Source organism: Musa acuminata, chromosome BXJ2-10, assembly GCF_036884655.1.
Source record: "Musa acuminata AAA Group cultivar baxijiao chromosome BXJ2-10, Cavendish_Baxijiao_AAA, whole genome shotgun sequence".
NCBI lineage: Eukaryota > Viridiplantae > Streptophyta > Magnoliopsida > Zingiberales > Musaceae > Musa > Musa acuminata.
Genome location: NC_088347.1, coordinates 27,134,203 through 27,155,987, shown reverse-complemented (window position 1 = coordinate 27,155,987; position 21,785 = coordinate 27,134,203). Strand labels below are relative to the sequence as shown.

General features: G+C 40.9%; 2 protein-coding genes and 2 pseudogenes across 2 annotated transcripts; 2 read left to right on the top strand and 2 right to left on the bottom strand.

The window, feature by feature from the left end:
• Positions 1-2,966: 2,966 nt before the first annotated feature.
• On the top strand, positions 2,967-8,877 carry LOC135624863 (uncharacterized). The gene is made up of 5 exons (XM_065128885.1): positions 2,967-3,530; positions 3,803-5,903; positions 7,229-7,289; positions 7,366-7,586; positions 8,526-8,877. The coding sequence occupies exons 1-5, from the start codon at positions 3,404-3,406 to the stop codon at positions 8,581-8,583; spliced, it is 2,568 nt and encodes an 855-aa protein (XP_064984957.1). The 5' UTR covers positions 2,967-3,403; the 3' UTR covers positions 8,584-8,877.
• Positions 8,878-8,975: 98 nt separating this feature from the next.
• Positions 8,976-12,219, top strand: LOC104000980 (high mobility group B protein 6-like; annotated as a pseudogene).
• LOC135624864 (hydroquinone glucosyltransferase-like) lies at positions 11,680-13,480 on the bottom strand (annotated as a pseudogene).
• A 1,802-nt stretch (positions 13,481-15,282) lies between these two features.
• LOC104000835 (rhodanese-like domain-containing protein 4, chloroplastic) lies at positions 15,283-19,990 on the bottom strand. The gene is made up of 8 exons (XM_009422973.3): positions 19,101-19,990; positions 18,037-18,139; positions 17,844-17,930; positions 17,547-17,621; positions 17,378-17,452; positions 17,217-17,297; positions 16,061-16,270; positions 15,283-15,681 (listed from the first exon to the last, which is right to left on the bottom strand). Exons 1-8 carry the CDS (start codon positions 19,676-19,678, stop codon positions 15,634-15,636), a joined length of 1,257 nt encoding a protein of 418 aa, XP_009421248.2. The 5' UTR covers positions 19,679-19,990; the 3' UTR covers positions 15,283-15,633.
• Positions 19,991-21,785: the final 1,795 nt, after the last annotated feature.

Genomic DNA, 21,785 nt, shown 5'->3' with positions numbered 1-21,785 from the left:
CATGCTGATCGATGAATAGCACCTATCTTTATCAATTTATCTTGAATTAAAGAGCTTTTCTTGAGTTGCAATTTAGGTGCAGCTGCATTACTAATTGGGCATAGTACACTGTACCAACATACCGTATTTTGTTTCATTTCAATGCAATTTTCAAGCTTCATTGGAACTAAATTTGGACTCTCTGATAGCCAACCATATATGTAAGTCATCCTGACTTCTACAGAGGCCATTACTTCTCACCTCATTCCCCATCTGTCCTGATCCGAAGTGACTTCAGGTGATAAAAAACGATCTGTTCTTCACAGTTATATCACATATCATAACTTGAGAATTTGTGTCATGTAAATTTCATGAACCATATCATCCAACCATGGAACCTTTTGTGACTAATCATCAAACCAGAAGTTTATGCCTTTCACACTGCCCAGTTATATATATATATATATATATATATATATATTTTTTTTTTTTTTAAGTGCTCACTTTCACCTATATTTTAAGTGCTCACCCTCTGATCAAGCATAAACTTTGTTCCTGGAATATCCATGATCAAATATAGGTGAAAGTGAGCACTTAAAAAAAAAAAAAAAAATATATATATATATATATATATATATATATATATATATAACTGGGCAGTGTGAAAGGCATTATTTTCCATGATCAAATATAGGGTGAAAGTGAGCACTTAAAATATATATATATATATATATATATATATATATATATATATATATATATATATATATATTTTTTTTTTTTTTTTTAAGTGCTCACTTTCACCTATATTTTAAGTGCTCACCCTCTGATCAAGCAAATAATGGTTGTCAAAGAAAATAATGATCATGGAATATCCATGCCGAGGCATTATTCCTGTAAGAGCAACTATAATCTTTGTAAACCTTTAAGATTTATAGGAAAATACCATTTACAAAGTGATTTGTTCAGTGGCCATTTATTGAAGAGTTCAAAGCACAATGACCAAGAATTGTGGAGGGGGTAGGACTGGTGATCTTGTGAATGGATCTACTTGTTGGTTGGGGGCTTTGATCTACAACTGGTTCTTATATAATTGAGACTACTGGGGAGAGTTTGGAATGAATCCGGCTGTAAAAAGTTATATTTCTTGGAAAGTTTGCACCAACATCAGTTCCTGCAACCTTTTCCTTTGTTTTCTTCATGAGTCATGCTTTCCATAATCCTTTTTGCTACTGACAACCTTCCTAATCTTGATACATACATACTATCCATATATGGAGAATCATGTGTAACATGTCTGCTTCTTGAAACAGGGTTGAGGGCAAATCATGGATTGATTTTGCATGCGGGTCCCAAGAGTCTTGGCTAAAAAATGATTCTCTATGGTGGATGATCATTCCGATAAATGATGTCGAACGGGTTTCAGTCATTATAGACACAAAAGAGTCATCTACTGCAAGGTTTGGTCTTCTTTTGTCATCGGCAATCAGTATCACGTTTTTTCTTCTCTTTTCTCTTCTTGTTAATGTATGAATTTCTGTTCTTTTTGTTCTAAAGAGTTCATCGTCTCACCTAACATGCTTCTTTTATATCTGTGGTTCTTTTTGGATAACATGATCTATCTGATTTTTTAATATTCAGATCTATTGAATGTAAATTGTAATCTTCTTCATGAAATTTGAATTATGCTAAATTCTCGACAATCTTCAGCCGATTACCCTATACACTGGCTGTACATGGTAAGTGTATGGTTTATTTTTCATTTTCTCGTCGAAACACTTACCTTCTAGTGAAGCTAAGAGTTGTGCAAACAACATGAAAGTGAAATGAAAATATACCAAAATTCCATATTATAGCATTTGAGGAAGAGGAAGAATGACTATGCAGAAAAGCTTCTGAAATCACAATATTATCGTTGGTCCATATCCAGCAATAACTCCTAATCAATTATCTGTATCTGAGGGATCTATGGTCTCATGTCACATATTGAATGGCTCAGTGCCTTTGGAACTCATTTTTATTCAACACTAGAGCAGGTCCTTGAGAGAACTGTACTTGCAAGTCCCATGCATCAGAAGAAGAAACAAAAGAGAGAGAGAGAGAGAGATGACCTGCTTGTAACACAGTAGATGTATTGTGGGGCCCGATCCCATCAGTGGCAGTGATGTTCCTTTTTTTCCTTTGAATGATTCAAGTCAAAGCAGACCAAAAGCACATCCTATGATCATAGGCGTCATGAGAAATTGACTGCACCTTTCTTCTCAATCGGATAAGTAGACATTGAGTGAGGGCCACAAAGAAAAAATAATGAATCCACTTGGTTATATTTTGTGACATTTGGATTTACTACTAACGGACAGCTAACTCAATCTTCTTTATGGATTCATCGGTGCAGATTATGAGGTGGATAAAACACCAGCAAGCATGCGGAGAAGAAATGAATGGGACCATGCGGCCTCGACATGGGTGAAGCCTGCAATGAGGCTCTCGCGACCTCATTCCATGAACTAATAACGTATGACTGGAGAGGTACCGTTTCGATGTAGTGAAGGAAAGTAATGCTCGTTTAAGCTGGACATCATTTTTCATTGCAGAGGATAATTATTTCTAGAATCTCTCTTTGTCCAGATCTCAATCAATCGGAACGAGGTCCAATGCGATATGGACAAGTACATCCTTTTAACTCTCATAAGTTTTGTTAGACTTTGACTCTTGACTTTTGAGGTCAACAAATATTAATAGTATTCCACTGGCCGAGTCTTACAACTTACCAAGACTGAGTAAACCCTTGACAATGTCTGTTATTGGTGTCGGAATCCACAAACTTATTACACACGTAATTTGGAAGTCAGTAGTTGATTCTTGAAAATAATAACAAATATAATGCTCTTCTTTTCTCACAGAATTAAAGATGAAAAGAAACTGTTGTAGAAAATAATGTAATTAGACTTTACCAGATTATATGTGTACGAAGCCAAAGGAAGACTTCGTCCCGTCATCATTACGCCAACGTCGGTCATCCAAAATCCCGCGTTGCTCCTCTCCTTCCTCCTTTCGAAACCACCTCCTCCTGTCTTTCCACCTAATTCTCAGGTGGAAGAAAGCGTGCCGGGAGTAAAGTAGAGAGGGAGCAGGAGAGGAATCGGCTTTCTCGTTTGCCAAGACAGGACCAGCTTTGATCTCGGTTTGCCCTTTGACGTGACAATCGCAGCTCGCGGGAAAATCCAGTCGATTCCTGAGCTCCGTCGCATCCGGTGCGGCCAAGCTGATCGCTTTTTGGTCCACTGTCTCGTTTGGTGCTAGAAAGCAGGGATTTCGGTGGGGGGTTGGAGGAGGTGGGGAAAGGTCGGAACTTGGTGTCTCTGGAAGTTCGGAGGCGTTCAGGGGTCATGGACGCTCGATAGGGTTAATTTCCGTACGAAAGATGGCGGAAGAAGGAGGAGAAGAAACTAAGGTTCGGGTGGTGCGATGCCCGAATTGCAGTGGACTCCTCCCGGAGCTGGCCAATCTCTCGGTCTATCGCTGCGGTGGCTGTGGTGCTACACTTCAAGGTGATCCTCAGGCTTCACATGTCTCGCTACTTCAAATTCTCCTTTCGGTTTTCTTTTTCTTTGTTTTTGACCGAGAATTATGGTTCCTTATAGGAAAAGAGATTGACTCGATGGTATAACTTTGAAGTTGGTATTAATCAGGAATAAAAATTTAACATATTTTTTTTGTTAATCCCAACAAAAATTCGGTTCTTTTAATCCGTCTTTTTAGTTCTAAATATCACATTTTTTAGATAGTGTTAGATCTCATTTTTTATTTGTCAATCATACAGTAGAAAGACCAGTCTCCGTGTCAGAGGCCTTGCCAGAGCAATCTGAACGTGTAAACGTCAAGTATCTTGAGGTCCGAGAAAATAGTGCAGAGAAGAAAAGGGTGGTCTTGGATGCAAAGTCGGAGACTGATCGTGAGGGTAATGGAGCTGAGAGTATGAGACAGAAGGATGTAGGTCCAAAGAGAGCAGAAAGTTCCCATGGTATTTCTGCATCTGAAACTGAACAAACAATTGTTTCAAAGGAAGACCACTCCTTCCGGTTAGAAGACTCTGCCAAAGGGTGTGTAGCACAAACCAACAGCGATGATTGTCAGCATGAGGCAATATTACCAGTTGGCAATCTTGGCGAAAATGCAGAAGCTTTAAATAAAGCAAATTTACATGAGGGAGATAAAACCAAGCAATCAGTCGATATGTTTTTCTGTGCTCAGCAGGCACAAGTCCAGAAGGGTGAGGAGAATCTAAATCCAAAGGCTTTCAAAGCAGAAATCAAACGTTACCCTGATGAAGGCCCATCTGACTATCATCAGAATTCAAGGCGTGTATGCACTGATGGTGATTGTGACAGGAAGCAGAATGGTGCTGGTGCTGGCAGAGATCAAGACCAAGCAGAGCTTCTGAGAATGATTGATAAATTGAGGAATCAAGTGCAAAGAACATGTGAGGTCTCAAGCAAGCAAAAGCTGAGTGCTACAGTTGATAGAATGACAGCTTGTGCCAATAGGTTTCCTGACAGCTCATGGTCATTGAATCGCAATCCATCTTGCCGGCCTGCCACACTCCAGGATCACAATGGTAATATGCTTGGTCTGAACGACATGCCTGGACTTGGTGATCCTTTGGCACGTAGAAGAGCTCCATTTCAGTTAGGTGGTGAGTACCCTCAGAGACTACCTGATAATTATCTTAATGGGCACTTCGATCCTGATCCTATTATGACTTATAATCAAGAAGCCTTTTACCATAAACCTGCTTGTTCATGTGCCCGTTGCTACCGCAGACAATTCTCAGTGCTTGCAAGAGGCCCCCCAACAACATTTGGCCATCAGAGGGTCCCATGTTTTGTGAATAATCATAAGTTACATCCAGTTGATGCTCCCTCGATCTTTGGTTCACGAAGTTATAATTCAAGATTTAGAAATGCTTCCTTTCATTTGCATGAGCCGCAAGCATACCAGAGGGCCATGTTCAGTAAGAATGTTGGACGTTCTTGTCAACCCTTTGCTGGTGCTGCCCCTTTTATGGTATGTTGTAATTGTTTTGAACTTCTGGAACTACCTGCTAAATTGTTGTTTTCAAGAAAGAAGAAGTTTAATCTGCGATGTGGAGCTTGCTCCATGGTCATTTTGGTCCAGCGTGATGGAAGTCGACTTGTTGCATCTGGTCTGGCACCAACATCATCTCTTTCATCCAAGAACAATGACATTGGCTGTAGCTCAGGCGACTGTGTTCAGTCTACAGATGAGAAGTTAGTTCTGCCTTATATTGTCACTAGCAGCGATAATGAGATGATAGAAAGGGCACATGGGTTGAAGAACTTAGATGAGTCAGAAAAAATGAAAGGTCCATCTTCATCTGTCACTATGTCTGAGCATGTTGACATCTTGGATAACATTTTCTCACAGGACGTTCCTACCTCTTCAGATATTCCCTTAGAACCTCAGGTTATTTCACGTGTGCCAAGTTTACCAATTCGCAAACATCTTGGTTCCTCATTGTCTGATCAAGCAAATGATGCATCTGGAACTGGAAGCTGCAGTAGACACTCAGAACAAGATAAGAATACGCCCTCAAGTAGTAAATTTAGACAGAACTCAGTAAAAGATGTTACGATGGCAACTGAGATGGACATGTCAGTTAATGAGTTTCCAAATGCAAATTCTTCTCATGATTATTCGAACATTATAAGTGAACATGATGTTCAACCAAGGGTCATCAAAGCTGGTGACTCATTCCTTGCAGGCCTCAAGAAGAGTTTTCGTTTCCACAAAGCGATGGGAACTGGCGACTCTAAAGTTTCAGTTAATGGTCATCCAATTCCTGATCGTCTAGTTAAAAAAGCTGAAAAACGAGCTGGCCTAATCTATCCTGGTGACTATTGGTAAGTCTCTTTTCCAGTCATTTTGAAGTCATTTAGTTGCATGCCTGCTAGATCAGTTTGATGATATGATGCCTTTGCCTAAACCTTTTGAGGTTAATTAAGCAAGGGTAATATATGAACTGATAAACATGCTTGTGAAAATATGGCTTTTGTTTCAGACATTCAAGATATTTGAGGACTTGTTTCTTTATGAACTGGGTGACTAGCGTTTTAGTCATACAAACATCTTCTTTCATATACAGTAGTTTCATGCATTGGATTACTTTTTCAGATATTTGTGATTTTAATTTTCTGCATCAAATTCATAGTTCAGTGACAGTGTTTCAAGAGATTTATTCCATTTCATGGTTCTAAATGAACTCCACAATATAGAAGTCATTGCTAAAAATGAGCAAGCCATGGGTCCTGCTAAAATCATATGAAGTTGGTTTTATACCAAATTTATATTCTGAATGGACCCAAAACTTATTATGATGAAATGGTGGGGCCCCACGTTGCTCATTTAGATCATGATGTCTATGTTGGGTCACTTCTTTGTTGTCAATTTTGGGCATTCTAGCAAAGTACAGAAAACTGAAAGAAAATATTTCTTTATTGTAGAAATACTCAGGAGAGACTAACCATAATCAATCTTGGTTTTGAAATCTCCATCTATCTTTCTTCTGCCCTGGATCTACATTGGCCCGTTACCTTTGTTGTGCTTCAATTTTAAAAGATAAATAGATAAACTCAAAATCTATTTCTTTTTGCTGATGACAACCTGATTGACACCTGCAAACTACTACTACAAATCCCTTGTTCCAACCAGGGGTCCACAGCTGCAGCACTTGCCTTCAAACTATTGGTTTCTGTCCCCTTGAGAACTTCTAGTAAAGCACTAGAAGTCTCTCAGTTGAACCATTAATATGACTTTTGGCTGGTGTATGCTCCAAACAACATGATTCTATCCAGCAGACCGTGGATTCAAAAGCCTGTCACTCCTCATCATGTCTTACTACTGGAGTTTAGCCCAAAACATCACTGTTACAGGGGAGAAAATCAATTAGTTTTTATTGAAATTTCCAGTTCTCTAGAATATCATATTAATCGAAAGAGGTTGGAGATCATAATTCGAGCCAGCTTTAGTTATTTATGTTTCCTAGCTTCTACAATATATCTAATTGTTTAAAGTTTAAACCCACTTTCATGCACTAACACCTAGAAATTTTCAAAAGCCCTATGTTCATGCTTGAAAAAGACATCTGCTTGTCTAGTTTGTCAACACCAGGATGCCCTCTAACTCAGTTTTGCAGTATATAAAGCTAAAGTTTTATTTTCTCTTTCAGGTATGACTATCACGCTGGATTTTGGGGTGTCATGGGGCATCCATGTCATGGCATTATTCCTGTAAGAGCTGCTATAATTGCTATAAACCTTCAAGATTTACAGGACAATATCATTAACAGAGTGATACATTCTGCAGCCATTTATTGAAGAGTTCAATTACCCTATGCCCAAGAATTGTGGCAGGGGAAATACTGGTGTTATTGTGAATGGGAGAGAGCTTCATCATAAAGACCTGGACTTGCTTATTGGTCGAGGGCTTCCATCTGCTCCTGGTTCTTATAAAATTGAGATTTCTGGGAGAGTTTGGGATGAATCCTCTGGTGAAGAGTTGGATAGCCTTGGCAAGCTTGCACCAACGTAAGTTCCCACAAACTTCATTTTGTGGAAAAACATCTATGATCTATATTTTTCTACAAAGTATTATTCGAACCATCAAAACTAATTGATAGATGTTTATGTTGCTTTTTTCCATTCTTTTCCTTCGAATTTTTTGTACATGTCTCTACCTAGTCATCATTTTACAGACACAAGCTTTCCATGGACATTTATTGTTGCCATTAAAAATCCTGCTCACAGCCGAGATGATAGTTTTGTTGTATTCGTGTTACTATGCTGTCAGTGTGTGGTCTTTGATGAGACAAGTAAGACCTTAGCAGGTAGCTTGATGCTGGTTAGCTGAAACCTTTGTGAAAATGACTAGCAGGATTTACAGCTCCTTGAGGAGATGTCTTTATAGATACAGCAGTGACCATGGTTTTAGTTACAAATAGTAAACTAATATAATCCATTTAACAATTTGTCCATTGCAATTTATATATAAGAAAAGACATTCGAGAATTGAATTATCAAGTTATTGCCAATATATTGGGTACTATGATTTAATCAGGTCATCTCTTATATTCTTTTTCTCAATGAGTTTGAGCACGATTCAGGGCAGGATTCCTGCTCTTTTTTAGAGCAATGGTGAAATAGTTGTCCGCAAGCTACGGAACTTCCGCATCTTCCTACCTTCTGCTGGTGGAGCTTCCCATCAGTACCCCTTTGCTCTCATTGTTTAAGCAGGATTGTCCATATGATCGACACCTGACATTGACCTGAAATCTCAAGAGTTTAGGCTAAGTTTGATTTCATTATCCTGCATTCAAATAATGTCATGAATCATGCTTGTTATATTTATTTTGCCACATTTTTGTTAGCTTTAACCTTCTAAGCTTCATACTGATGCTTGAGCTAGCCAGCAATCTTCACTGCATGGAGATGTATACACAACATGCTAACGTTTGATACTTCCAACAGGGTCGAGAGAAACAAACATGGATTTGGCATGTGGGTTCCTAGAGTCCTTGCCAACTGATGCATCGATACTTGATGAACATGCCCGAGAAAGCATGCGGAAGAGTTTTCAGTTGTGATAGACACATAAGAATCATCTTGTCGGGAGTGTTTCTTTGATTGTGGTGTTGTTCTCTTATCCTCCCTCAGCAATCAATTGTATCTTCTAAAGGTTTTCTCTCTTCTTTTATTTGTGAATTCCTGTTCAATTTGTTCGGCAGGTTTTTGTAGAAGCCTCACCTTGCTTTGCACCCTTGTCATATATCTGATTACTGCTTCTTTGGTTTGCTGCAAATGCCTTCGAGTTTGTTTTTGATGATCTAAGATAAGTTTGGTTGTGGTCAAACTTCATCTTCCTTACCATAATGTGACATATTCTGGTCAAACTGTTTGTGGATTTAACTCTCATCCATTAAGCGTAATCGATATGTTTGATAGTTTTAAGGGATCCGTTAGCTTCCCTTTTTCCTGGCACGGTGGAAGGTTAACGGTCCAATCTGGCCACGTGGAACCGTATCGTTTTCGAATCGGTTTCCGACAGTTATAATCCCCACCTCACCTCCTCTCCGTCGTCCTACCAAAACGCCATCGTGTACTTCCGTTGCTCGCTCCTCCCTCCCACCCGGCCATGGCAGCGGTCGCTCACAAGAAGGGAAGGAGCCGGAAGGCGCTGAAGAACTTCTCGCCGAGCGACATCAACATCTCTGCCGGCGAATCCTCGTCCCCGCTTGGCGAAGTCGCCAAGGAGAGCCAACAAGGCGTCTCCCTGCTCGTCTCGCCGAAGAAGTCCAGGAAAGCCCCTTCCAAGCCGAGGTCATCGGCAGCAGCCGATGAGTCCTTCGCGGACGAGTTGCAAGAACTGCATGGGAGGCTGCAGCAGCTCCGGCTGGAGAAGGAGAAGACGGAGGAGCTCCTGAAGCAACGCGACGAGATGCTGAAGCGGAAGGACGAGGAGATCGAGAACCGCGGCAAGGAACAGCAGCGGCTGCAGGAGGAGCTCAAGAAGCTCCAGAAACTGAAGGAGTTCAAGCCGACGATGGTATACGCCTGCACTGAATTCGTCCTTCTATTTTCTCTGGTCTTCTCCCCTCTTTCCACTTCGATTTAGGTTTGGGGTTTCAAGGGGTTCTTGCTTTCTTGTTGATACTGGACAGAGCTTTCTCCTTGTCAAGTCTCTGAGAGAGGAAGGTCAAGAAAAGATTGATAAGAAGAAGAAAAACAAGGACAAGACCCGCGGCTAGAAGATCAAGAAGCCGTTGCCTGCGTACATCGCATGGTGCAAAGATCAGTGGAATGAGGTAAATCGACCAAGTCTTTCGTACTTTCACTCAAGACTTTGCATAAAGGAGGTTTTGGTTCTCTCCGATCGTAGGTGAAGAAAGCCAACCCTGATGCTGACTTCAAAGAGAAATCCAATGTGCTGGGAGCGAAATGGAAGGCGCTGAGCGCCGAAGAGAAGAAGCCCTACGAATACAAGTACCAGCGGGAGAAGGAGGCCTACTTGCAGGTGATGAGGCAGAAGAAGCGTGAGATCGACGCGATGAAGCTCCTGGAGGAAGAGCAGTTGCAGAAGACAGTCATGGAGTTGCTGCAGCAGTACCTGCAGTTCAAACAGGTGGGTTTGCGTTTTTTATGATTCGAGCCTCTCTCGTGAGAAAAAAGTTGATAATGTTTCTTCCATCATGTACTGGCAGGAAACTGACAAAGAGGGCAAGAGGACGAGGTGACTTGATCTCCCTTTGTCTCGCAAGATCAACTTTTTTCTATCAAGATTTCTGGTTTGCGAGCCATTTTAACTGATCCGGTGTAAATTTACGTTTAGGAAAGAGAAGGATCCTTTGAAGCCAAAGCATCCCATGTCAGCTTTCTTCTTGTTCTCGAAAGAACGGCGTGAAGCTCTGCTACGAGAGAACAAGAATGTTCTTGAGGTACGCTCAGCTTATACAACCTTAAATTTAGCAGCATTTCATAGGTACACAATTTTGCTAATACCAAGTTGTATGCATCGCTCTCAGATCTCTAAGATATCAGGAGAGGAATGGAAGAACATGACAGGAGAGCAGAAAGCACCCTATGAGGAGGTATTTATAAGAACAAATGATTTCCTTCCGGTAGTCAGCAGTGTGAATGATTCTGATGTTTTGCTTTATATTCTCATACATAATTAATTGAAGGCAGGAAGCTCTTCAATTACTGAAGAAGAAGGAGAAAACAGAGAACATAATTAAGGTTAAATTTATTTTCCGTCCATGTTGGGAACTTTCTTTCACTTCATGATTCCACCGAGTGATAGTTTTGCTGACATCTGAAACAGAAAACGAAGGAGAACCGTCACAAGAAGAAGAAAGAGAAGGATGAACACAATGCGGATCCCAACATTCCAAGGAAGCCACCCTCTTCTTTTCTTCTCTTCAGGTTTGGATCCAACCGAGTTCTCTACCTTTGCGAATATTCATGCATATAAACGAGCTTAATTCGTTTCCATTTCCAGCAAGGAAGCAAGGAACCGACTCATGGAAGAACGACCGGGCATCGCCTATTCTACCTTGAACGCTATGGTCTCAGTGAAATGGAAGGTATCATCATATCCACTAAATAGATAGAGGGTTACTTTGATGAGAAACCATACTTGGAGAAAGAGGGTCAGATGTTAACTGACAGCCTCCTCCGATGCTCATGTCATGTCAACTAACATTCTTGACTCATCGGTCATTAAATTTGGGTGTTTAGGTATCATATTATTGGGACAAGCATGTGCAGTTGCCTTTTGCTGGTCCTCTTCATCATTATGAATCATTCACTCCACACTGTTGTATATAGGAGGACTGGACAAGCATGTGTAGTTGCCTTCGCTGGTCCTCTTCATCATTATGAATCATTCACTCCACACTGTTGCCTTCTCTGGTCCTCTTCAGGCCACGCAACCCGCGGTAGATGCAGTTGCTTCTTCCATCACCGTCCGCTTCCCAACAATGCACTTAAAAGTCCATGCGGAGTCCAACAGGGTACACAGACACCGAGCTTAGAAGACGATGGATATCGAGGACCACATGAACCGAAAAAGCAAAGAAGCACAGATTGATGTGCCCCACCTGCGTTGTAGAGAAGAGCAATACTTTTAATTCGTGGTCTTCCACTTGTTAGCCACCTCGTCGAGCGCCTTGTAGGCGAGGCCCCCCTCCTTCAGGCCCCTGGCTGCCGCTTCACGGAGCTCCGCCACCCGCCGCCGTGCTACCTTCCCCTTGTCCCCCTCCATCAGCTCCCTCACCACCCGCCCCACCTCCTCCCGGGGCACGAGCCCGCCCTCCGCCGCTCGCAGGCGCAGCGCGATCCTCGCGCCGTCCGCGAGCAGCACCGCGTTCTGCCTCTGCTCGGCGTACAGGGGCCACGCCACCATCGCCACCCCGGCTTGCACGCCCTCCAGCGTCGAGTTCCACCCGCAGTGGCTCAGGAAGCCGCCGGTGGCGGCGTGGTTCAGCACCGCCACCTGTGGCGCCCACGACGGGACGAGCAGGCCCACCTCCCGTGTCCGGTCCACGAACCCTGTCCGAAGGAAACGGAATGGGTCCTCCTTGCTCTGTACGGTGAAGTATGCCTCGCTGGAGTCACCGCAGTCACTCGGGCTCCGGACGACCCACAGGAATCGCTGACCGCTCAGCTCCAAACCCAGCGCGAGCTCCTCCATCTGCGCCGTCGAGAAGGTTCCCCTGCTGCCAAAAGAGACAAACAGAACTGACCCGGGCGGCTGCTGGTCCAACCACCTCATACACTCGAGCCCTTCGTCGGCTTCGGCCGTCCCGGACTGCGTCAACGGTCCAACAAGGTGAACTGGCAGACGGCCGGGCTCGTGCTGCTGGAGGATCTTGGCCGCTTCCGGTTCCATAGCTTCGAAGCTGTTAACGAGAATGCCCTCCGCTTCTCGGTAGCGGCGCTTTGGTGGACCGTCCACCGGTAGGCGTCGTTGGACCGGTCCTGGAGGGGGTGGAGCACGTCCCGGCCAGGGATGGGAACGCAACCCGGGAGACGGAGCGGCTTGGGTAGGTCGCGGTATTCGCAGGTGGCGGCGGCGTCGAGCTCAGGGAGGTGGAGAAAGAGTGACAGCGTTAGGAGGTTGGAAGGAAAGAAGATGTAGGGCGGGACGTCAAGCTCGCGTGCGACAGGGAAGGCGTCGGTGCCGAAGAGGTCGGTAACGAAGGCGACGAGGTTCGTGGAGGACCGTAGGCGGGAAAGCGCGTCGCGGAGGTCGGGGAGGGAGCGGACACTGGCTATGGACATGGTGGTCACGATGTGGGCATCGGGGGGGAGGTCATGGAGGGGGACAGGGGCTAGGGCGAGGGAGGAAATGTCGGGAGGGAGGGAGGAGAGGAGGGCAGCGTGCGCCTTGGAGGCGGAGACGGCAAGGGTGATGATGGTGATGGAGAAGCCGTAGCGGTCGACGAGGAGCTTGGCTAGCTCGGCCAAGGGCATCAGGTGGCCAATGCCGGGCGTGGGCATCATCGCGACGTGAGGACGTCGCAGGCATGTAGCAGCTGTTCCGTTGCCGTTGTCCATGGCTAGACTGATGTACGACAAGGTTGGTGTCAGCCCACAATGGAAACTGCGGAAGAAAAGTCACCTGATGATCATATATACACAAATACACGGGAGGAGACGGGGAATTGGCGCGACTACGGAGGAGCGAGAGAGAATAGGGTTGTGATGTAAGGAAAGCGTAAGCCTCAGCTAAGAGAGAGAGAAAGAGGGAGCATCATCTCTCCAATAAAGTAAGGGTGCCGTATGCACGGCTGACGGTACAGTTAGCGTTGGATCTACTGCCAAGATCGTGTGACGGAGTTCCAATTAATCCTTAAAAAATAACTAAATTTTCATTAACATTTTAAACAAATATAAGCATACAAAGTATATGATCTAAATTATATATATATATATATATATATATATATATATTATATGATGTATTCACATTCGATCATCGAGAAAAAAAATGGAAAGTTTCGTATCACTGTAATAATGATATGAAATCTTTAATTTAACTTATAGATATGAGGGGTGAGCCGTCGGAATCTTCAATGTAACGTGATGAGACGTCAATTCACAGGCAACAATATGAGCATGAAACAAGCCAAGTCATGAATCAAATCCATAGGATGCGCTCCCATTCATTTCCTTCGTTTTTCTAAAATGGAATTGGGGCATCTCAGAGAGAAGAAGCAACATTGGGAACATATAAAAGATTATATTAATTACAATATCGCTCAAGTTACATGATGCATAAGAGAGAAAAAAAAAGTACTTAAAAAAAACAAACACTCATAAATTCTAATTAACACCTAACACTATCCCAAGTCCAATTATGTGTTAGCAGGATAGTTTTAGGGTCTTGAAATGACTGATATTTCATAATGTATAGTAACTATTAAAAAAACATGATATATGAAAACTAGACCATTCTAATGAACGATCGCTATACACTGATCTTACTTATGATTTTTAATATATATATATATATATATATATATATATATATATATATATAAGGGTTGGGACAGCCCAAGTGATTAACATATTGACTTTGGCCGTCCGTCATGACAATTAGACCACGTGGGTGCAGTATATTCTTTTTTTTTTGTTGCAAATTAATCTATGACCGATCCATTAATTTGTTGCATCTAAAATAGTAATGCACGTATTCATTCTCGAAATGGACAATTAGATTCCACCGGTGATTAAAATAAGAGTGAATGCCTCCAAGAAAATGGATGGTCCGAATATATTATAACCAGGATCCGCATCCGACATCCAAACCCTGAGTGGATACGCACATATGCTCGAATCGTTATTTTGTAATTAATTAATTACATGGCTCGCCAATGTGCAACTCCACAATGGGAAAGAAAGGATCATAACATAGTGAAGGATTGCTTTTCGAATGTAATGACGCATCTTAGATGAGATGGTATCTATGTAAGCATAAAAAATTATAATATATTATTATTATACAAAAAAAATTAATTTTAGAATTAAAATTAAATAATAATAAATTATATTTATCATATCGATCTACAAAGAAAATTAAACTCGTGTTATATCTTCTATCGACTTCTAATATTCGTCATCAGAATCTAATCAAATCTATAATATATCTTAAGATAATACATAATCAAATAATTAACACAAGCAAAATTTGATGATTGAGCTATAAGATTTCTCGCGATCACAAGGTCTTGTAGCAAAAGACCTTGTACATCGACGCCGTCTTCTTATTGGAATGAACTAATTTTGTATTTGTCTCGAGATAATACTATTTTTGATATGAGTGGTTCCTCGTTCATTTAAAAATCTGTTCGTCTTGATGTTTGGTGCATTGGATTGGACAGGCTGATTCCTATTACTAACCAGAAGAAATGATCAGCTAATCTGTCTTGTTGAGTTGCTGCTGATCGATAAATCTAATTTAAATAATATTCAGCTATCTTGCAATATGAACTTGGTTGATATTTGCACAATTATCTTACAATATGCAACTTGGATGTCAGAACTCATGATACCAAAATAGCCTGCTTTGTTCATAAAATTAAACTTGCACATTGATGGGACTCTCCACATTGACACACAAAAGATACAATTTTTCAGTGGTTCATATGAAGTGCCTGTGAAAGAAAATTGAGAAGAATAAAAAGACCACATGGGATTTTGGAAGAAATTTAAATGGACGAGTAGATTCCTGAAAGTTACTATCCATTCTTCATAAAATGTTCCATAACACACTCCCGATAACTCATATTTGATCCTTTTTTTATCAGAACTCAAAACTCGAAGAGGTATCTCAAGTAACAAGCACATGAACTGTTTTCTGCTTTCCATGAAGAAAACCAAGGGAAGAAAATGCATGTAACAGTTCTTATCGATGAACAATTTACATATGTAATTATCCTTTTTAGAACTATATCTTAAATCAACTAATTTGAGGATATCTGGCCTTCCAAACATCTTTTCCTGCTGAACGCTCTGTCATCCGATCATGCATTTGAGAAGAGTGATCCCATGAAACCAACATAACAAAGCAGATCCTCTATGGCTGTGACGGAGAAGGTGAAGATGGAGGTTTGAGATCCGGATACTGTGCATAATTCAGATGCATACAGCATAAGTTTTTTATTGATAAATCATTTAAAAGGAAAATTGAGAAAGCTGAAATCATGTCATTACATTTGCTGAGTCCTATCCTATAAAGTATATGCTTGAACATAGATAACATAGTTCGATATAATTTCTCGGTTATGATGATATATTAATCTCAAAGATGTTTGGTGTGAGATGTACTCTTTCTTTCATTCCAAGAATTAACTTTGCATCTTCTGAGCAATTATGGTCTACATGTCAATTTTAGTTTCTTGATAATATGGTTCCTAAGAAACGATGTGGAAAGAGCAGTCATGATGAATAATGGAAGAAACAAAGAATAAAAGAGCAAGGCATGTGAAAGGATCGAGAGTTACATATGGGTAAGGTGAAAGAGGTCTCGGTGTCACAGGAGGTGACTCTTCCTTGACTTCAGCTTTGGGAACTGAGTTGACTGCTGGGAGAGGTTCAGTTGAGGTTACAGCATCAGTTTTTTGAGTTGGAGCAGGAGCTGCTGAAGCATCTGTGGGAGCTGGTAGACTAGCCTTCGCATTAGTATCTGCTGGTAGGAGAGCCTTGCCAATCATCTAGTATTCATATAGAAACATCTATTATTTACCATGGAAAATAAGCATATTTGCTTACAAAAATTGTAGAACTGTAGAAGATGATGAATACAACTAAGAAGGCCATTATCAAAAGATGAAGCTGGCCAGAAATTTCAAGTGAGCTTATTTCTTTATTGGATTTATAAAATACTAGTTATATATAATATTTATAATCAAGTAGCTTCACTCAGAGTACTCTGAAACTTATTTGAAAGTAACTGTGTCATGAAAAATCCAACCAACCAAGTGATCTACATCCTTGTTGTGTGCTTATATTCAGTGCTACATATAATTTTGACTGAAATACACAATACTGAACCGAACTAGGTTTATATTCTACTTAGCATCACATGTACTTTCAATCACTAATTAGCGGAAGAGTTTTCTACCCTAGCTGCAAATAACATGATGCCTTAATTAACCTGACTTCCCAATTACAGATGAATTTACATGACAACGAGAATGATGAGCATAGATAACTGTTAATGGTGATTTCTACAAAGTGCTGCATGATACAGATCAGTTCATAGCTAAATCTCTATATTACATAAGGCAAAATGCACAGTCAGCTATGCAGAATATCCTGTTAGCTTATTCATCCCTTAACTGTTCAATTTGCATGCATATCCATAAAGCTATAGATTTTGATGTATGCCTTCTGTAACGACAATCCTCAGTAATAAGAAATTACATGACTAGACAAATTATTCAAATTGCATTAATCTTGCTGGGTAAAACTTGAGGCTCAGACATGCATATATGCCATTCCCCTAACAATACATCCTGTAAACAAGCATATGGAGAATAGTTCAGAAATTTCAAGCTTTATTCTGGTTTCTGTGCAACATCACATGTTTGTAGGACTTCATGACATGGTTCAGTAATGAATTTCCAGATGAATATTAACTTGAGATTTGGGATCTACCTTAATCTCGCCAACTAGTTCTTTAGGAGCGACCTTGGTGTTCAAGAACTCATCAAGCTGTCGAAGAGTAACCTTCCTGTCCTGTAAATGAGTAAATGTAAGTAAGGATTCTGGATGATTTCATATCACATGCTGAAGAAGAAAATTTGCTAGATACTAACTTCTGCAAACAAGAATCTTTTGGTGAATAACTGAACAAGAGCAGCAGACCCTAAAACCTGGAGCAGAGTTTCTATCTGCAGCAGAAGGCAGACATTATAAACATAAACAGCCTCCTCGAGCGCATTTCTCCAATAAATAAAGCACAATGAGCAGAACAATGTGATTTACCTCTGTAAAAGCAAATATACCTAAGCCAGTGGCAGCTGCAAGTCCAAGAGTAATTGGAAGACCATCTAAACCATCCTGTATATAGATCATCATTAAAGATAATTGCTGAAAGTACTAATATTGCAAATCAATATAAACATCTGCAATTTTCGAGCTTTAAGTAACCATTTAAAAGCAATATGATAAGGTAGAACATACATGTATAGAAATTAGTCAACCTAAAGAGTCAAGAAAATTTAATTCATAGTCAGTTTAGAACTCAAAAGAAATCATCATGATGCAAGTTGGCTAACTTACTCCAAATCCACCAGTAACTGCATCCTTTAGATCACCAAAATCAAGAGTTAAAGTCTTCTTTGGTTCCACCCATGGAAGACCACTTTTCTGCAATACAGGAAACAAACAAGTATAATTGTTAAAGTGAGAAAACTCATCAGCTGGTACTTGAAAATTGACACTAAAACAATTACAAAGTTCAGAAAACAAGGACCATCCATCCCCGAGGTCCTTCTGCACCATCTTTTATCGCATAAGCTGCTTTAAAACCATTGACGGTGACGAGTTCCGCAACCAATTCAGATTTACCATCAAATCTGGCTTCCATGAGAATATTAATGTTGTCAGCCTTAATTATACTTAGGCAGTCAGAGCATCAAGCAGTAAATTAAGTTGTATGTACCTCCAAATTCTCATCATAACTGTTATACCATACAAGACTTTTCAAGTATCAGCAAAATAGTAGATTAAATATATTGCAACTTTTTGCAGAGGTCTAAAAATGTGATCAGTAAAGTGAAATTTATATTGGTATTTATAGTTGCTGTATAATGTGTACACATGGTGCACATATTGAACTAAAAACACCACAGACAACTCCTTTCTTATTCACACCCTTGTAAAATCTCGAAAAATTCTTTGAATAACCCTGAATTATCCACATTTCACCCCTAATAATCTAAAATGCTTGCTGGGATGCAAGTTGCCTATCTTAATAGAACTCCGAGCAAAATTAACAATTCTCACTTTACAGGAAAGCCAACATATAAAGAAGTTCTCTATTGTCCCATTAGAAGCTGAGCCTTGCAGTATAAAATCATAGCATCTCCTCAACTAAGATGGAGTCTCATGTTCAACAGGATGCTAATTCAGTTCACAAAATCTTTCTCATCTATTCCCCCAAATCTTGCAGGAACGGAAAGGCATGGATATAAGAAACAAAATGGCTTGCATGCTAATTCACTTCACTTTGTCAAAATTCTGACTTGTAACTGAGCACGAGCAGCCCTTCTCGAATAAGGTAATTCGAAGAGCCCTGCAACTCCTACCCCGATACCTAAACGAAGGCATTATCAAACGGCTTGAAAGTTTCTATGAAACCAATTCAACGGACCAACGATGTTGAACTACAGACAGACAAAGTACCAAGTCATGCGTTAGATCTATCGGTCGAGACTTAAAAAAGAAATGTCTTACATTCATCAGACGACGACATAATTAAGAAAAGCTAAAGATGAGATCAGTATAAAATATAGGGGAAGCATGTGGAAACCTTACTTGTCGAGAATGAACAAGGTGGTATTGGTTGGGTCCTTAAACTTCGATTCGAGCTTCTTCAGGAACCCCGGCTTGTCTTCCCCTTTATACGCGATCGCCACCGCTTTCTTCTTCAATCCCCTCAAATCCGGTCTGCCCACCTCCTTGAAATCCTTCCCTTCCCTTATATCCAACAGCTGCGCGTTCCCGTCCTCGGACAACTTAGCATAGGCACTCTTGGCGGACGCCAAGCCCCAGTTCTTGGGCTTTTTCAGGATCTGCGACAGAATGAGGGGCACCGCTAGTACCAGGGCGCCACCGCTGAGGAGCAGGGGATTCTCGGTCCCAAAATTCACGATCCCATCGAGGAGACCTCCCACATCGAAGTCGAGGGAGGAGCTGCCGACGGTCTGGTCGAGAGCTTGCTCGTAGGTCAAGGCCTTGGCGAGGCCACCAGCACCAAAAATCGAGGAGAGGGCTGCAAGCTTGGGGAGCCTGAATTGGAGGAGCCGCCTAGGCTCGGGTCTCCTGTCGAGGGAGGGAGTGGCCTTGTGGAGTGAGGCTACTGGTGCCAGGCCTGCTGCATTGAGGACTTGCATGGCATAATTATCTTGGTCTCCAAGGCGCCTGAAGAGGGAACAGCAAGCGGAGGCTAGCAAAACAGTCGAGATGCCATCATTCCATGGGGATCTTGCGAGCTCAAGACGCAGAGAAGTTTCCCGAGGGAAGGAAGGGGTAAGTTTGTCCGACTTCTTGTTGGGTTTGTGATGGTGAGAAGGAATGGCAAATGGCTGCTAGCCATGTGGAATGAAGAAGATTAGATAAGATGATGCCTTGGCGGTGGGTCGTGATTTGTAAGGATAGGAATTGTTTGGAATTTCGTAAAAGACAGGCAGCTCCATTTTGATGTCAAATTGTAAACATGACGGGGTCCAATTTTTCTGGCCGTGGGTGAGCGTACCGCAATCTCTCCTGCTAGTACAGGTTGTTAGTGTGGTACTACTACATACATTTCATACAGAAAATATCATATTCGACTGCAAACTCACGGTAAATGTGTCTCTCATTGGGGGAACTCCACACATTCACATCGAGAGTTCTTGATACCCTCTTCATCCGTTCCGTATTCCGGGTAAGCTGCCCATTCCACATCATATTCTTCATCTCTCTTATTGCACAAGCGACCACTTTGGAACATCTCTCCCTTCGTCCTCGTTAATAAATTCCAATCCATATAGCATTCCAGTGTTTCACAACAAGCCATTGCAGTAGACGATCTTCCTTATCAAATGTGGGTTTCCAATCATAGTCATCTCTATTGGTTGGCTCTGGACAAAGCACCATTTGTTTGAGAACATTGTCAAAAAGCCGACATGACTTTTTATTGTAGTTACCAGCATGATTCATCTATGAGATATTTCAGATGAATTAATCATGACATTTTATCAAATAATCATGACTTTACAATAATAGCTTCATTACATAGAGAGAAAAAAAAAAAAAAAAAAAACCTCTCCTAAGCAGCCAAAACATGGAGACAATCACGAAGTTATGAACGTGCATGTTACAAGTGAAGATTTACTTCTGTGGAAACAAAGCTAACCCCCTTTGACCAGACTGTATAATTCTGGAAATTACTTGCAACTCCAAGGTTGAAAAAAAATGCTTGGCTGTAATATAATTGTGCATGCCTTTTGTTACAAGCATATTATTACTTATCCAGAATACTGATTTTCTCAAGTGATTTCATGTATTATTTGATAAACGATATATAGTTTATCCAGTCACTGCAAGTATGTATCAGAAGATAACAAAAAGGTAATGCTCTCTGGCTTGTGGATCAGTTCTAAAAGGAATATTTAATGCAATAAGAAACTAGATCTAAGACAAAATATCAGGTTAGTTTTATGGGTTACAAGATAGCCTCTTTGTTGATTATTTGTGTTGCCAAGAGATGACCAAAATCTGAATAGATTTGATGCCTGTGATGGAAAATTTTGAGAATAGTTTAGCGATCGAAGAAAAGCCTCTATTATTTTTAAAGTAACATTACTTAATTGACATGCTTATTGGAAAAACTTGGGGATCTTGCTCTACATAGCTGTATGCCAAGCTGTTCAAAATTTTCTAGGCACAAGATAAGAACTTGTGGTAATTCATAACAAGTTAGCTAATTTTCTCTGACATTTGGAAACTTAAACTTGCGTACATCTTTTTTCCTACAAGCCTTTTTTAGTTGCAATTCTTCTTGTAATTTTCATTCAGTCACATTAGGCTTCATTTCCCCAAATCTTATTGACCTCGGATTATGCTTCTCTTGACACTACAATTCCAAGATTAAGTTTAACTTCCAAGTAAAACAATCAAGATTTAAGGGCTCATTTTTTCCTTAAGTTTCAACAGGTGCCAATTCTCCATGTATGAGTCTTCTGAGCCTTCCATGATGAGTTGACATACCATAAGCGGGCCCTATGTCCAAGAATCTCAAAGATCACAAGAAAAGACAGCAGAATTCTGCCTTGTGTACATGTGCTTCGTACCATAGATTATACCCACCTAGTGTATAACTTCTTAATATGAAACCAATTAAATTAATTAAGTCAAGGTCCTCATACATGGAATAACAGGTTAATGAGCTTCTCACTCAGTTTCATGTGCGGTCAATACCTTCATATCCTCACTAGCTTCAATTGATTCTTGCGTGAA